Here is an 18,299-nt window from a genome sequence, read left to right as displayed (position 1 = left end):
CAGAAACAAAATGGACGCCAGGCCTCCATAGTCATTTCCGGCAACCCCCAACCTGCAGATATGCAAGGTTGATGTGTTTTCCCCCTCCCTCCATATATACCAAGGTTGGGTGTCTTTTACCCGAGCGCAGATACATGAATCCGTGGATAACGAATCCGTAGATATTGAGGTCTTCCTGTACTATGTTTTCAGACATCCTGATAAACTTCTAAAAAACCCTAGGATTTTTAAACACCACTTGAAAACCACAGTTTTATTATATATATGCCATTGAATCCTTTGTCCTTTAGTGCCCCTGTGTTTTTGTCTAGAGTTGATGCTGAGCCCATGATTTCTTCAGGCTCTGACAATGTGCTGTCCACTTGTGTAACGCTGGATTGGTAGCCCTGTTCCTGTCTCAGTTTTTGGTGAGATGTTGGCAAAATGATTTGGGGGGAAATTGAAACTGATACCTAGTAGTGAATGAATTATCTACAAGGATATATCTGTAAGGAATATCTATTCATGTGATGAATAATAACTATAAGGAGGAAAAATAACTGATGGGAGTGGAAGAAGATAGGTATGGGTGGCAGTGAAAGTAATAGCCTTCTTGTGAGGGGAAGGGGCCAGAATGTAAAAACCAGCTAGTTAAATTTAAAGCCATACAGGATGCAGAGAAAAGTCAAATGTAGCCATGTGAGAAGAATATTCTTCTTTTAATTGAAAATATTTGCAAACTATTGTATGATTTGTTAGGAACTCCAAATGGATCAACAGGCCAAGAAACATCTTCAGGAAGAGTTTGATGCATCATTGGAAGAAAAGGACCAACTCATCAGTGTCCTGCAGACTCAGGTATCTAGAGAGATGGACCCAAAGTACCCTGAAGGAACAGTAATTAGTAGTTTTGGTTTAAATGCTATACCAGATTTGTAAAGAGATTGCACAGTCCTTTACTGTCAACCCTCAATGTTAATTTATTCTAAACCAATCACCCTGTCATCAGCCACTGTGATCTTACTTTTTTGCTTTGGTGATAGTGGGTTTTTGTGCATTTTTGGAAATGACCTTGAAAGTTGTTCTGAAAAGCAGAGGTTAGGCCACCAATGTGGGGTTAATGTCCAAGGGAGGGGACTTGAAAGCTTCAATATATTTGGTCAAACTCACCTGCAAGGCTCGCTGGATCAGGGTCATCAACTTGGAAGTGTGGCCAATAGAGTTCAATGGAACGCTCTTTCAAGAAAATGTGCTTAGGATTTCAACCTAGCTCACGTAAAAAGTCATATTTTAGGGTATAAAATTAGTATAAAACCTAGCATACCCTCGGTACTAAAATGTTAAATACTAGCAAAAGTAGGGATTGAAGTAGAATTCAAAAGCAAGGAGAAGTGTGTGTGTGAGCCAGACTGCAGCTGTTTTGTCCTATGGTTACAGGACTGATAATCGGGTCAGAGCGGACTTATCACTTCATTCTGTTATAAACAAGAATAAGAAAGGACCAATTTGTGGGTTGTTCAGAAATTAAAAATGAATAATATGTCCTGTTTTTCATTTTTGAAAGGAAAGTGTGAGAGAAAAATAGTTAAATAGATCTCTTACAACACACTAATTACCATTTATGCAGGTATCATTGCTGAAAGAACGACTGCAGAATGGCCAAATAAGTATTGAATTGCCTGAGCCAAATGTTCAGACTGAACTGCAAGTTCAGAGTCCAACAAAAGATATCAATACAGAGAATGCCCTGCAATCGGGGAGTCCTGGTAGGTTGGTGTCTCTCTCTCTTTATTTAAAAAATACTTTAAAAAAAAAAAAGGAATAGGCAGTTTGTCTTTAATCAACTTGTACTTAAGCACTGTGTGCTTGCATGTGGCCAACTTCTGCTTTGCTGCTTTTGACTTTCCTTTTGATCATGTTACTGATCTAGAACAAGTTGGGCAGTGTATATAACAGGAAGTATTTGATGGTGCAAAGTTCTTGACTCTGGTAGCTAAATAAGATGGGATAATCTAATGAAATGGGTGGAAAAGTCAATTATTCGTTCACTGTTTCCACATTGAAATAATTTAGACCAGTGATTCTAAATCAGTACAGAGAATGCCCTGCAATCGGCATTTGCCAAGCTGGGGCTGATGGGAGTTGAAGTTCAGCAACATTTCAAGGCCCCCAGGTTGGGAACCACTGGATCTGGATTGAGATCCATAAGTATGGGTTCTGCACCTGCACAGGAACTACGTGGTAGCAATGTTGAAGCTCATCGAGGCATCCAAGCCCCGCCCCCACACCTACAGCATGCTATTTAAAAGCGGGCTGGACACCATGTTCCTCAGTTCTTTTCTGACTGTCATTGCCTTTGGATCTCGGTCTGTCACTCCATCATAAGAATAGTTCTTCAGCTTTATTGTTCTCTTGTGAGTTCATCTAAAAAGAGAGAGGAAAAGGACTATAAACTCGGATTTGATGTATTTCTGGCTGATGGGACAAAGTTTGGTATTTGACTTGGTCTGGTTGACGGACTACGACTGGCATTTTTAACCTCGGAACGAACTTGACTAACGTATTTGCTTGTTGGAATGGCTGAGGAAAAAGAGCTTTAAGAGGTGTGAGGGCTGTAAAGCGAAACTTCCCTCTAAGGATCTCCATGAGTTGTGCCTCATTTCCTTGGGAGAGGAACATGTGTCCACTTGCAAAATTTCTCTGTCATTCTCTAAACAGACTCACAAGAATCAGGCACTTTGGCTTCATGCTGACATTTACGATGAAGTTCCTCAGTCCATCAACTTTGGGCGAACCACGCCCATCGACCTCTTCTTCAAAAATGCCAGCTGTAACACCTTCAACATCGAGGCCTCACAAGATGTCGACATTGAAGGTTTCTAAGCTGACATGGTCAACTCGAACTCCACAGCCACCTTCTAATACTAGAAGTGGCTTGACACCTAAATCTTTGAAGCCTATACTATCTAAGCGTACATCCACTGACGCTTGCCCACTGCACCGAAGAAAAAATCAAAAACTATCGACCTGACACAGGATCACACTCCATCTCCTTCAGGTCTGTAGCATTTACCGCCGAAGTTGCCATCGACGTCGAAGACTACTCTTGTTGACACCGTCCCTTCCAGAAACGCACTGATACCAACGGTGCCACTTGATACTGACTATCTATTAACAGCTACGCAGTCAACATGGAGTTCATGATCATTGTCTCCGGCACCTAAGCCGATTGCTTCTTCAGTGCCGCTGACACAGAAGGACCGACAACAAGATGCTCTTTCGACCCCGGTGCCTCAATTTTAACTCTGGACATCAACTTTACATACTGTGGTACTATTGACATTGAAACAAGTTTCTCCATGTTGCCAACTGCCAATGCCGATGTTTGATGTCGACAAGGAAGAAGAAGATGCGAATGGGAATGTGGGCTTAGACCCTACTACCGCACACACACTACTGTCAATTTTGGACTCTTCTCTGAGTACCCCATCCACATCTACGTTTAAAGGGTTTCTTCCCATAGATATTGAGGTACCATGTTTGTGTTCTTCAGCACCACCTGCCTGGCCTCAAACAACTGCTTTATCAGTGGCTCACTTACAAAGTCCTTCGGCCTGGCATTCCTGTAGCTTTTCTCATACCTCTGCTCCAGGCGACGCTCTCGCTATGAGTGCCATGTGTTTCTGCTCTCCGGGTACACCACACAATTACCAGAGGGAAAAACCATGGGCGGCTTTTACAGTGAAATTCTGCATTCCAATTGCTTTCTCACTGGCAGTTACCACCTTGGATAGTGGAGATTTATTTATTTATTTATTAGAAACATTTAATATACCGCCCAATCCGAAGACTCTTGGTGATGTACAAAAACATACAGAACAAGACAGCATTAAAACTACATTCTAAATTAAAAACTAAAGTAACTAACAAAAAGGAAAAAACTGAATAGGTAAATTACAGGGTAAAAGCCTGGTGAAAAAGAAAAGCCTTCAATAGAGATTTAAAAATCAATAAGGAAGGAACTAAACGAATCTGAAGAGGAAGGGAGTTCCACAGAAGTGGGGCAGCAACCAAAAAGGCAATTTCACAGGTCCTAGCGCCCCCGAACCTCTTGGAAATCAGGGACTGACAAAAGGACCATTTGAGAAGATCTGACTGGACGGGATGTAACTGGATGGGAGAGGCGGGTCTGTAGGTAGAAGGCGTCAAAACCAGGACCTTAAATTGAACTCAGTAGTGAATAGGCAACCAGTGCAATGACTGCCGGAGAGGTGTTACCCTGTCATATTTTCTGGCACTCATGAGTAGGTGAGCCGCTGCATTCTGGACCTGTTGTAGCTTTTTGATCGTCCTCAAAGGTAACGTTAGTTAGAGAGCGTTACCATAATCTAGGTGGGAGATAACAAGGGCATGGGTCACTGTCATTAATGCCTGCCGATCAAGGTAAGGGCGTAATTGGCGAATCAGATGAAGCTGGGCAAAAGCATTTCTGGCCGCAGCCTCTACCTGCTGTTCAAACAGGAGGCGCAAGACCAAAAGGATCCCCAAATCACGAACAAGCTCCTTTGGGGGCAGTGCCACCCCATCTAGAACAAGGTTCACATCCAGCTGTTGGCCGGTACGAGGACTGAGTAAAAGTAGCTCAGTCTTAGTGTGATTCAGTCTGAGCTTATTTTGATTCATCCAGACCTTAACAGCTTCCAGGCATCGAGTAAGCACAGAAACAGCATCCCCAGAATGGTCTGGGATGGCAATATAAAGCTGAGTATCATCAGCGTATTGATGAAATCTCACCCCAGACTGGGAAATGACCTGACCAAGCGGCTCCATATAGATGTTAAAGAGGACAGGGGCAAGAACTGAACCCTGGGGAACTCCATAAAGGAGGAGGAACTCCATAAAGTCCACTTGGCTGCGCTCTCTTCCAGACACCTGAGATGTGATGGCAAAACTCTTTTCTCACACCCGGATAGTAAGGCCTTGAAAGGCCTTATGAATGTGTACCCACCTATTCGTACTCCAGTGGAACCATGGAGCATTTCCTTGGTACTCTCTGCATTGACTCAGGGCCCATTTGAGCCTTTGGCTACTTCTGCCATCAATTTGTGACTTTAAAGACAGCTTTCCTACTCGCTATTACCACTGCAAAGCATGTAAGTGAACTTAGAGCCTTGAAGATTGATTCCCCTTACACCAGGATCTATCCTGATAAGGTGCTGATGTGTATGGACCTGGACATTTTGCCCAAGATAGTGTCCAATTTCCACCTCAATCAGGACATTGTGCTCCCTACATTCTTCAGGGAACCATCTACACTCTTGGAACATGCAGTGCACTCTCTAGATGTACACAGGGCACTGTTGTTCTATCTAGCACGTACCAAATACTTCTGATCCACCAAGTGCCTCTTTATGGCTTACAAGAGCCCTGCCAAAGGCACTTGTATATCCAGACAAAGGATGTCCAGCTGGCTGGTCGAGCTCATCTTGCTGACCTATAAGTTGCAGAACATAAAACCACCAGAAGCAATCAAGGTCCACTCTACTCGTGCCTATGCTTCCTTGGCTGCACACTTATCAGGGGTAACTTTCACAGACATCTGTAAAGCAGCAACATGGTCCACAGAGTTACCATTTGTTAAACATTACTCCATAGATGTGTGTTCTGCTGCTGAGGTGAGCTTCGGGAGAAGTGTATTGAAGCAGAAGTTACATGATTACTACTGCACCCTCCCCCAAGGGGAGCTAGCTAAACACCCATACTTATGGATCTCGACGGATCTTGATCCAGATAAACAGGTTGCTCACCTGTAACTTATGGTCTGGTAGAGATCCGTCGACATCCATAAGATTCTCCCAGACCACCCCTCTGCAGTAGTGCTCTCCTATGTGCGTTGGTGTGCAAGGCATTCTGCTTCGATGCTGATGAACTCACCTGCTTATCTAGATAATTGTCCTTCACGGTGGTCGTCCAAGAACTGAGGGACATGGCACCCAGCCCGCCTTGAAATGGCATGCCGCAGGCATGGGGCTTGGATGCCTCGCCAAGCTGCAGCGTTGCTACCACGTGGGTCCTGCACAGGTGCAGAACTCATACTTATGGATGTCGATGGATCTCTACCAGATCATAAGTTACAGGTGAGCAACCTGGTTTTTTAGTCTTTGGAACTGCATTTTAGATAGCTTTTTATATTAATTTTGAGGACGATAATAGTACATGTAGGGAATCCTAAATATCTTCATCAGGTTGTTTTCTTGTGATAACATTACAGTGGCATTCCCCCCCCCCCCAAATTCTGCATGGTGATAACTTTCATTCACTCCTACATTTCCCCCCTTTTTTCATTATGTTTCGATCTCTGTGTGTGTGTGTGTGTGTAAATTAAAAATATATATATTTCCAAAGAAGAATTTTCAAGCCTGACTTTGAAATAAAATAAAGGGTTGTACTAATACAATCCATATACAATCAACACCTCTATGCAGTTCCCACTGATGTGCAATTCTGCTGGCATCTCACACTTCTGTGGATTATAAAAGTACTGGTTTTGATTTTGTAAAGCCAAATTATATGAGACCAGGATATCTGAAGCACTGCTTTATCCCATGTCTTCTTACGCATACACTCAGGTCAGTATCTGAGATAGACCATGCAGACAGGGCCTTTTTGGTTGTGGCTTTAGAATGCTCTCCCAAGGGAAGACCACCTGACTCAATGGCTGCTTGACTTTTTGAGAGCAGTGAAAACATGGTGGTTTGTAAAGGGAGGTGCAAATTATTATTATGCTGTTGTTAGATTTTTTTTAATGTGACATCCATTTTTCCTCTGGTTGATTCTTTTTGCTGTTGCTATGTTTTTATACAATTGGTTTTGAATTGCTTCATATCACTGTTTATAAACTGCCTTGGGGGTCCTTCACGACCAAAAGGTGGAGAGAGAAATATAGGTAAATAAGCACATGGGCTGATAAATGTATGACCTTTGTGCTATACAGAAGAGCAAAACTGTTTGTGCTGTCGATGAAAGTCGTGTGCAGCCTCGTTATGGAGGTATGAGTTCATACATTAGGGCTATGTTTTGAGATGTCCAAAACTAGATCATGCACACACAGAGCTCTATGGGGAAAGTGCTTGAAAGGATGATCCTCTCCTCACTCCCTTTGCACACCTTATGAGCCATTACCAGGGCACTGTTTATTTTAAAGGAGCCCCCACCCCACCAGAAGTGTGCAGTACTGCACAGTGTCAGGCACTTTGTGGGTGGCTACCTCTGCACTGTTCTGAAGGGGTGGTGCATGTTTATTTGGCTTCAGGCATTCTGGTCCTACAGTCCACTCTTCTGTGCAATCCTTGCTGGGCTACAAGCTGTTAGTAGTCTGTGTCAGTGATCACATGTTAGCTGTGAAATGTATGAGGCAAACCTAATTTTCTACTTTTGTTTTTGAGTAGGTGGTGATGGGGATTCTTCTAAAACACTAGAAGCTCTTATTCAGCGAGTAAAACGTCAAGAGAATTTGCTGCATCGGTGTAAGGAAACAATTCGATTGCACAAAGAGCGCTCAGCACAGCTAACCAATGAGAAAGAGGCATTGCAGGAACAACTAGATGAGAGACTTCAGGAACTAGAAAAAATGAAGGTATCAGATAAAACTTCTCCTTTTTGCATAACTGGATATATTAAAGATGCCAGAGAGGATTGTATCCACAAAAATGCTGAGAATTTCATCCCCCCCTCCCCGGATGTTCATGGGAAGCATAAGACATAGAAGCAGTTATTATTATGTAAGTTAATGAAAGAGTAGTAGAATGTATCCCAGGACCTTCCAGAAATGTGAATCTGGAACCACATGTTTTTAATTGTTTGTGCCAATTAACCACATAACATGATTAGGCTTCAAAATAAGTTTTCTCTTTTTTTGCTGCAAGCATGCAAGTGATGTATTATAACCTTCCCATCAATGCATTACTTCTTTATGCTATTCTGTTTTTTCATCTTCCTTTATATGTTTTTTCATTTTCCTCATTAAACAGTACTGCTAAGAATGATAGACAAGGCTACATAGTTTTTTGTGTGTGTGTTTGTTTAATTTTTTAAGCAGTGGAATTCACACCCATAGAATCAGGAGCAGAGCTTTAGTCCTAGTTAAGATAGGAAGGCTCAGATGTGTTTAACTCTTGATTATTATTATTTTTTAATCTGGAATATGTCTAAAAATAATTTTTAAATTGAGGTTTGTAGTCGCCCCCAAAGCATTATTTAGTATTGAAGGCTAAATAACAAATGCACTAAAGGCTACAAAGTATGTGGTGTCTTATACTAAAATAATTTCAAGAAGAAAACTAGTATCTTCAGTCTTTTCAACATACAGGTGGCCCTCGTTATTCGTGGGGGTTCAGTTCTCTATAGATGCAAATATGGAAACCATGAATAATGAAAACTTGAGTCAATGGGAATTGGGAGGTTAGGTCCCTAACAAAAGGGGGGCAGAAATAAGAGAATAAAAGGACAATATCTTATTCTCCAGGTCTCTAGTAATGACCCCTCAAACCCCGAAAACGGTTGAATATTCACTTATTTATTTATTTATTTATTTACACAGTTAGACAGGTGTTATTGACTGGTTTGTTTGATCCAGACGTTGTTGTTGTTGTTGTTGTTGTTTTAAAAGAGCCACAAAGTAGCTCTCTGCCAGAAAATGGTGGCCAGAAGTGACATTGAAAGTAATTTCTTGCCACTCAAAACAACAAATAGGCAAAGTTTGCCTATTTTTCAACCTGTGGATAATGAAAGTGGGCCACTAAGACCCAAATCACGGGTACACAAAACTGGATACAGAGTCTGCAAATAATGAGGGCCCCCTGTATAATCCACATTCAGAATAAGTAAATATCTGTTCCCCACTATGCCTTGAACTCCCATGGGGCACAGTATATCTGATAATAAGAAAAATCAAAATCTGAATGTGTGTGTGTGTGTGGGGGGGGATGTTTGTCTGTGTGGATACATTTTTCTAAATTTCTCTTGTTCTGTCTCTTAGGATCTTCATATGGCTGAGAAGACCAAACTGATTACACAGTTGCGTGATGCCAAGAATTTAATAGAGCAGCTAGAGCAAGATAAAGTAAGGAGTACAAAGTTTTTCAGTTGCACGTGTTCCATTCTGGTGTAAATCCTAGTTACAAGAATGTGTGACGTAAAATTATTACAGATTTTTTCTTATCCTGCAGTAGTGTTAAAAAATATTTTATTTTTAAGCATGTTTAAATAATGATGCATAATTTGTTTTACTGTAGATATGTAGAACTTCATAGTACAGAACCGGTTCCGTGCACACCCAGGAGGCGGTGTGTGTGTGTGTGTGTGTGTGTGTGTGTGTGTGTGTGTAGGGGGGCCGCTTTAAGGTGTGGGGAGGGTGCCCTTACCCCCCCACACACACTCTCCCCTCTGGCACTGCTTCAAAAACCATTGGCTTGGGGCAGCTGTATACCCTTTTGCTTCCCTGGTCAGTATAAAACCAGAAGTGGCAGGCGCACATCACGCATGCACCTGTGTGTCTGCTACTTCCAGTTTTATGCTGATTGGGACAGCAAGAAGGTATACAGTCACCCCATGCCAGCAGTTTTTGAAGCAGCGCCTGAGGGGGAAACATGGCAGGGGAGGTAAGGCACCCTCCCCGCGCCTTAAAACGACCGTCCCCCATGTTTGGGTCGGTTCGAATGCGGGGTTTTCGAACTACTTCAGCATTCAAGGAATAGAACGCTGAACTGGTTCTTGCACATCTCCACTGCTAACTTCCCTAGCTGTTTCAACCCAATCTTATACTGCTAGTGTTCTAGCCTTCTCGTTCACACCACACACAGCAGCAAAATGTCTAAGAGAACTCTTCTCTCTCACAGGTCTATCAATAGGTACTAGTCTGTTGGCTGTGGGCCACCTCCAGCTTCAGCGGCACGATGCCTCTTAATACCAGTTGCAGGAGAGAGGGCATGCACATACCTCTTGCCTGTGGGCTCCCCAGAGGCATCTGGTGGGCCACTGTGTGAAACAGGATGCTGGACTAGATAGGCCTCGGGCCTGATTCAGCAGGGCTGTTCTTACGTTCTTATAAGTTAGTTACAGGCAGCTAGAACCTTCTTTCTCTGCCTGGAGACAACCAATAGTAAGTTTACAACAGTTTGCAACTCCAAAACTCTGCAGCTGGCAACTTTTACCCCAGAGCTGCTTGTCAGTAGGAATATTTTTAACCCTTATAGAGCTTGGAGTGAACACAGAACAAGGCAAGTACAAAACAAATTACAAACCATAAAACAAAACGGGAAGGGGTCATTCCTTCCCACTGGGTATGTTTTTGAAGGTGGAAATGCTGACTAGGTTTATTATTATATTACAGTAATCAAGTAGATCTGTGAGATAGCTTGAAATACCACCAAGGTACATGGTAGACGTTCACATTTTGATATGAAGAGGTTGGTAAACTAGAGTTCAGAAAGCCATGTAACTTTGCTGCTCTTCATAGGTTCTGACTATTAGTGACATTTAGAGTCTATGCGTGGATTGTAAACAGAGAACCTTTTAGAACTCTGCCAATAGCTACCAGATCTTTTTTCTCTTAGTATACACGTCTCTAATTCTTGGTAGTGCTTTCTTTTCCACAACACTTCTCACTTCATTCTAAACAATGAGATGGTGATCTAATTTGCATTAAAATGACTGTATCCTGTTCTTGAACTAGCTCTCACATCTATGTATTTATACAATGTACTTTTGTAGGGCATGGTAATAGCAGAAACAAAACGGCAAATGCATGAAACACTGGAAATGAAGGAAGAAGAAATTGCCCAGTTGCGTGCCCATCTTAAGCAGATTGTTATGCAAAGTGAAGAGTTAAAAGAACAGAAAGAAAAGTCTGAAAAAGCTGGTAAGGAACTGCGGTGATTGTTTTTCTCTTGATTGCTGGAAACTTTTTTTTTTTTTGGCAGTATTTGTTTGCACTTTGTCACCAGTCATTATAACAATTCCATTAGCTTGTTTTGCCCTAAACATTAGTGTTAACTTCATTCTTTGATTGCATTACTGGAGTGAATTAATGGGGTGTCTTGTGGTTTTCAAATGATTGTTTTGGTGTTTACTACTTGTGTTCTGTTGAAACCTGCAGGCCCCCTCCCCTGCTTTTAGTTGCTGGTGTAGAAATAAAATCAAAAATAAGACATGATAGATTAGCAGATGAGAATAGGAGTGTCCATGGAAACTGGCATGGGCAGTTGGGTTTGAGTTTGGGCAGCCCAGCAAATTCTGTAGTGATGTAAAGTGCCTCCCTGCATGTGTGGAGGTCATGCCAATGGTCTCCGCTCATGCATGGAGGCTAGAACTGGTCCGGCCTACAGCACTTGCGGGGCCAATAGTCACTGCCTGCACTGCTGCCAGGGAGCTGCTGCCACCACAACAGCTGGTAAGGTGACCTCTTGCCCGCGCCCCCAACCCATTTTTAGAGAGGCAATCCCTCTTTGCTTGTAAAGGGAATCCTTACCAGATTCCCTTTTTACAAACAGGGCAACGGAGCCGGTTGAACTGAACTGGACCCAGTTCAGTTAGAACACAGACTGATGTTTTGGGGTCTGGTTCGAGGTTGAACCAGGCTGGTTTGAATAGAACAGGTTCGAATCGGGTCCGCACACCCCTAGATAAGAACTCCAGCTTTCCTCATATATAACATTAACCTGTTAGTAATAAGCATTGCTAGAATCCTCCACACAGATTTAAACCACCTCATTTTGATTAGTATGATACAGGTGAAAACAGGGTGCCCCAGTTTCTTTAAGAAACTGTAAGCTTTGTGTGAAGAAGCCACCTTACTTCTAAGTTCCATACAGCGGCTAATACTGTTGACATGTAATAGTAATCCTAATATAGCTCAAGCTGTTATCGTCACAGCTTGTGAGGAAGGGGTATTCCATGATTGCTGGTCTAGACAGAAAAAAATCCTTAATATCGAACATGATGGAGAAGTAGAGACTGGATGTAGGAACAAATCCATCCCCTTAGGCCTGATGCAGGCATAATGCTGGTTCCCTGCAAACCAAAGTATCCTGTCCTGGTTGCATATGAGGCAAGGCAAAGACAAGGAGGCTAGTCAGAACGACCTTGGGAAGGTCCAGCAAGTTGACTCAACACCAGTCAGAGACAAGAACCTCTGAGCTCTGCCTCCCTGCCTCTGCCTCCCTGTCTTCTTCCATTCTCTCTGATCCTGCCAAGCTGCTTGTCAGCACTAGCATGCAGAAGTTGGGCAGCGTGATGATGTGAAAGAGACCAGTGTTGTAGTGGACTCCTTCCTTAAGGAATTCTAGCTCTGATAGTCTCTCAGATTCTGGCCTGGTGTCAAGACCCAGGACTGGGCTTATTGCTGGTCTTTCCTCCTCAGCATCTGACTTAGAATTGCTACTGTGAAAGGGGGCTTGGGGCTATGATCAGATTGGGCCATGACACATAGTTTTCAAATTAGGAGCCGGACTCATGAATGTGGGTTCTTTCCTCCCTTCTCTGAGGCATTTCTCACCCCTTTTCCCTTTCCAGCATTAACTGTGGTATGGTGGTACAAGTGCACTGATGTAAACTACGATAAAGATAATGTTTTTCCCATACTGATGATTTACAAAACACTTTAAATAATGTTTTAAGTCTCTGGTTTACAAGCAAACTGTAGTCTTGTTAACTACAATTTGTATTGGTTCATGCATCATAGGACACAAGAGTTAATACTGGTAGAGACAAAGGAATTGCTCCAGGGTGTATTCATAAGGATGGCTCTGATTTTCATGCTGTGGATTGCAGGAAGCCAATGTTATGTCTGCATTTGGATAAAGCTCTTTCTCTGGGCTTATCAACATGTTGTCTTCAGACTAGCAATTTCTGGTACTCCAATAGAAAGTAGAGAAATGCTCATTTTGGGACAGAGAAAGTAGTGAGAATGGATTGGAAAAAATGTGGATCAGAATTTTTCTGGTAAGGGTGTATATATATATATAACGTTAGAAAATTCTTTAAGAAGTTTATACAACTGCCTTGGGATTTTTTAAATGAAAGGCGGTATACAAATCTGACAAATAAAGAGATCCACCAATTTCATAGATCCACCAGTTCATGACCCCTGCTAACGGAGCAAAGAGACACCTTTCAAAGTGGTGATTCTCTTATATTTTGCAGGGAGGGAGCAACTATCTGTATTCAGCCCCAGCACAGCATCCCTCCAATGGCTGTTGGTGTTATATTTCTTTTTGGATTATGAGCCCTTTGAGGACAAGGAACTATCTTATTTATTTATTTCTTATTTTTCTATGTAAACTACTTTGGAAACTTTGTTGAAAAGTGGTATATAAATAGTAGTGGTAATAGTATTTGAGTGATAGGTTGCATTTGTTCGAATAATTGCTCCTGTGCATATATTGGCTTATATTTTAAACAGCTGAGTCATAGGAACATAGGAAGCTGCCATATACTGAGTCAGACCGTAGGTCCATCTAGCTCAGTATGGTCTACAAAGACTGGCAGCGGCTTCTCCAAGGTTTAAGGCAGGAAGCTCTCTCAGCCCTATCTTGGAGATGCCAGGGAGGGAACATGGGACCTAGATGCTCTTCCCAGAGTGGCTCCATCCCCTAAGGGGAATATCTTACAGTGTTCACACTTCTAGTCTCTCATTCATATGCAACCAGGGTGAACCCTGCTTAGCTAAGGGGACAAGTCATGCTTGCTACCAGAAGATCAGCTCTCCTCCCTGTAAACAAAGTCACAAATTTGTTGCATTTTTTCTTTGATACCATTTTAGAGTTAAGATGTAATTAAACCACAATCCTCCTTCCTTTGATTTCATTAGGTCTGTGTTTGGATTGATGTAATGTGATGGAAAAGTCCTTGCATTAACTCTTCTACTTATCTATGTAGTGCAGTGTAAAGTATCATTCAAGTGCTAATCTTTGAAAATAAATGATATAAAACTATAACAGTTTATTTGTAAGATGACTAATGCAGCTTTTCATTCTCTAACCACGTGTGCATTGCATTAAAATCTCACAAAGCATCTTATTTTTGTGCATCCACACATGCCAATAAGTGAATCATGGTGCCTTTCCCAAGCCTTGTATGAACAGGATTGGGGTAAGGGATCTTTTACTTACCTCACTCAACTGCTGCTTACCTCACTCAACTGCTGTAGAAAGTAAATTCTGTGCTTCTCAGGCAATATCAAAAGTGAGTATCTTCAGTTCATTGCAATTAAATACCTTAGTGTAGTGGAACATTTGGCTTTAAAAAAAAATGACTTAGTCTTTTATAATGCCTTGTACATTAATGGTTTCATTACACAACATTTTGAGGGCTAACCGGTTCTTGACCTAGATAAAGCTATTGCAACCAATTCTTTATTTACTCTTCTTTGTCCTGAATTTTCTACAACGGCATAAAGGTAAGGTAAAGTGTGCCGTCAAGTCGATTTCGAATCCTGGCGCCCACAGAGCCTTGTGATTTTCTTTTGGTAGAATACAGGAGGGGTTTACCATTGCCTCCTCCTGCACAGTATGAGATGATGCCTTTCAGCATTTTCCTATATCACTGCTGCCCGATATAGTACCATTGGGGATTTGAACTGGCAACCTTCTGCTTGTTAGTCAAGCATTTCCCCGCTGCGCCACTTAATACAGATTCTTTAATTTATAAATACCAACACTCTTTTCTTCATTCAGATATTTGTACAAAATCAATACTAGTGTAGGCTTTCTGAAGATAGGACATTGCTATTTTGACTGAGTGCTTTTTTGTTTCAGTTCTGCACTCATATTTCTTGAACATTTGTTGAATCAATCTAAATGCATAACTTGGCTTAATGCTGTGTTCTCCAGCTTTCACCACTAGATAGTGCCATAGTTAAAGACTTCAGTTAACGTGGCATGAAAGACTTAAAAGAAAGAGGTAAAGATAGCATTTATCGTACCAACTCTAAAAATAAAAAAGTTTTGTTTTTTTTTTTGCAAGCTTCTAAACTACACATAGGCTTTCATCATAGAGCAAACAAGGAGATGAATGATGGCTGGCATTACAAGTATTTTTTAAAAAATGATCAGTGATTAAAAGTCATTGTAAACTAGGCACATCTCTTTCCTATTCCAGTGGAGAGAAATAGAAGTTTTTCAACATTACTTTTGTGTTGGCATGAATGCGAGAAGCCAAAATGTTATGTAAGGAAGAACAATAGGTGTGGACGTTTCCCATGCAACCTGAGGCTGTAGCTCAGTGGTAGAGTATCTGCTTTGCATGCAGAAGGTCCCAGGTTCAAACCCTGAAACCTTGAGGAAAGGCTGGGAAAGACTCCTGCCTGAAACCTTGGGCAGCTGCTGCCAGTCAACGTAAACCAGGCCTGCTCAACTTAGGCCCTCCAGCTGTTTTTGAACTACAGCTCCCATAATGCCCAGCCACAGTGGCCAATAACCAGGAATTATGGGAATTGTAGGCCAACATCTGCAGGAGGGCCAAAGTTGAGCAGCCCTGGTGTAAACAAAATGGAGCTAGATGGACAAATGGCCTGGCTCGATATAAGGCAGATTATTCTGTTTTATGTGTTTCATATATGCAGAGGTGTGTCTGCTCTTGTGGGTGGTGACTTGAGGGAGGGCTGGTTTCCATGGGTTAGTGTGCCTCATAACTTTTCAGAATGCCCTCCAAACACCTGGGCATACCTATGCCCCGTTCCACTTCTCTTCTGGTGCTTGACCTGCACGGAGCTCTTCACTGATCTTTTTCCCTCCACCTCTGGTGGTAAACTGGTGCTTCAAGGGTCATTAAAATAATGAAACTAGCATACTAACGGTATCTGTGCACAGAATAAGTTGTGTGGCAGTCTGGATAGACATTAACTGTTCCTTTGTTCTCACAGAGCCAAAAGCTAGAGATTTAAACCCCACACATTAGTAGAAATCTCCCAGTATTCTAGTGAAAACACTACACAGTTGTTCTCCTGCTATTTGGCCTGTGTTTAAAAAAAAAACAAGTACCAAGCCAAGGTTGCAGGCACTGGATGATGCAGAAAGGGAAAAGAGGTGTGAACAGTGTCGTAGTGGTACAAGACCACCAAAGTGTGCAAGAATGGCACAGGAAGGGAAAACAAATAGGGGAGGTGGGCTGCTTGTGTTGACCAAGATTTGGAAAGGGGGTCTGTTAGGAGGTGGGGATAGAGAAGGGCAAAGGAGCAAGCACTCGCTGTATTTCACAGCTTTTTGTGTGATAATGTGGATGGAAAGCACAAGTTAAAATTATGCAGGTAGAGCCATGGGTGGATCCAGTTTTGGAGTCTGCTGATACTTTGTCCCATAGAATGTGAATGAAACACCCTTAAGTAACTGGACCAGCCATGATCTATCTCCTTGTTAGCTTAAAAGCAGCTGAACTTCTCTGAACCTCCCTATTTTTCAGGATAAGTTATCAAGGCTCTAGATCATCATTTATAAAAACACAAAATTTTATTTATACCCTCATTTAGATCAGGGTTTCTTAACCTTGGGTCCCCAGATGTTGTTGGACTACAACTCCCATCATCCCCAGATACAAAGGCCATGGCTGAGGATTATGGGAGTTGTAGTCCATCATCATCTGGGGACCCAAGGTTAAGAAACTCTGTCTTAGATAATTTATACTTGATAGAGAACTTGTGTGTTCAGTTTGTGTTCAAAAGCTTGACAAATTTATTTAAAACAGAGTTGGACCAGTAATAGATACCATTCTTCTGCATTTGATTATTTTGTAGCTAGACTGTCTGGCATAAAGCCACAAAGTGGAATTTTGGTAATTTGGGTGTAAGCCTGCTAGTTGTGAAATCCACCCAAGCATCTCCTTCTGCTTCCTGATTATCAACTTTAAAAATTAAGTAGTGATAGTCTTAGTTCTTACAGACTGCAGATGAGTGGTAATTCTGTGTTCTTGCCTGGATTTTTTTTGGAGGGAGGTTTTGTTTTTTTAAAATGATGCATTCAGTGAGCTCCCTCTTGCAGTCTGAAGTCACAAACATAGGTTTACTACTGTTTTTGAACCAGGAGTCGGGCTGCAGTTGAATTGGTTGCAGTGCTTTCATCACCTTACAGCATATTCCTCTTTGCCCAGGGATAGTGAAGATTTGAGTTGAGTAATATGGCCACTTCAATGGAGGTGTATCTTCACTTTTTATACCAAGGGAAGCTTCTTCTCCTTCTCCCCCGCTCCCCAAGTGTGAATTATAGAATGTTTTTAAGCATCTCTTGCTTGGAAACAGCTGTGTAGGAAAGGAAAAAAAAATCTTTATTTCAAAATTGTTCTGAAAAACTCTGAGTAAAAGGTGAATTTGGACACTTGTTGGCATCACTGGATGAGTATACTCATTCATTAGCTGCTGGCATATATCCCTTGCTTTAGAATTAGCAACCTTGAATAGAAACCTCATGTTTCTGCTTGTATTAGACTGCCTGAGATGCATACAATTTTACTTTTAGAGAACAGAATGTATTTCTGTGAAGTGCTGCTTCCTTGTGCTTTCATGATTTATCTGACAATTTATCCTTTTGCTTGCTTAGCTTTGTTCCTGTTGTTGTGTGAGTGTAATTATGGCAGTGCAGCTGCATGTTGCTGGGTTACTGCATTTAGTAGTCAGTCCTAGTGTAAACTGGAAATGTTCCTGGTTATTCTGTCTTGTGGGCATTAGTGTGTATTTCCTTTTCATCCACTCCACACCTCAAAATGCTTGAAAGAAAGAAACTGTGATGGATCAAAGTGATCAAAGTTAGTTTCATTTTTGGGGCTTAAAGACAAAAGTACACACTCAATATGACACTGCCACCAAAACCAGAATTCTTCATGCACACACGCACACGTTCTCATGCACACATGCGCACACACATGCAAGACATACTCAACAGTGTCATGGCATTATCCTGTTATGTGTCCACTGCTGTAGTGATAGGCAGTAATGTGTGTGAGTTACTGAATATAGACAATACATTTACTCTCTTTTAGAAGTGTATCTAATTTTGTGTTAACGTTGGCAGTGATACATGTTTAATTACAGTGACTGCTATAAATATTCAGATAATATGGCGATTTTTGAATTGGCCCTGTGAAGGAAGTATATGAATTTGTAGCAATATTTTGTGAGCAATCTGTGACTAAGTTGCACACTCAGGGCCAAATCTCGTATTGTATTTGCTTAATTTGTTAGACCCTTTGTAAAGGGAGCCTTTGCAAACTTCATCTGTTGTTTGTAAGCTGTCTGCATGGAAAACTCTCCGTGTGTAGAACAAAGTAATATTTCC

General features: G+C 41.7%; 1 protein-coding gene across 5 annotated transcripts in view; it reads left to right on the top strand.

The window, feature by feature from the left end:
- Positions 1-18,299, top strand: part of GOLGA4 (golgin A4) — a 126,931-nt gene that overhangs the window by 30,316 nt on the left and 78,316 nt on the right. For 4 of the 5 annotated variants that reach the window (XM_053260134.1, XM_053260133.1, XM_053260130.1 and 1 more), the window contains 5 exons: positions 739-837; positions 1,607-1,745; positions 7,425-7,615; positions 9,017-9,100; positions 10,750-10,897. In XM_053260134.1, coding sequence (XP_053116109.1) covers positions 739-837; positions 1,607-1,745; positions 7,425-7,615; positions 9,017-9,100; positions 10,750-10,897 — 661 coding nt within the window. The remainder of the gene's footprint in view (positions 1-738; positions 838-1,606; positions 1,746-7,424; positions 7,616-9,016; positions 9,101-10,749; positions 10,898-18,299) is intronic. The other variant, XM_053260131.1, reaches the window with a different exon arrangement.

The sequence above is a fragment of the Hemicordylus capensis genome, chromosome 6, assembly GCF_027244095.1.
Source record: "Hemicordylus capensis ecotype Gifberg chromosome 6, rHemCap1.1.pri, whole genome shotgun sequence".
Classification (NCBI taxonomy): domain Eukaryota; kingdom Metazoa; phylum Chordata; class Lepidosauria; order Squamata; family Cordylidae; genus Hemicordylus; species Hemicordylus capensis.
Note: the sequence above shows the minus strand (reverse complement) of the source record. Positions and strands in the feature narration are given on the sequence as shown.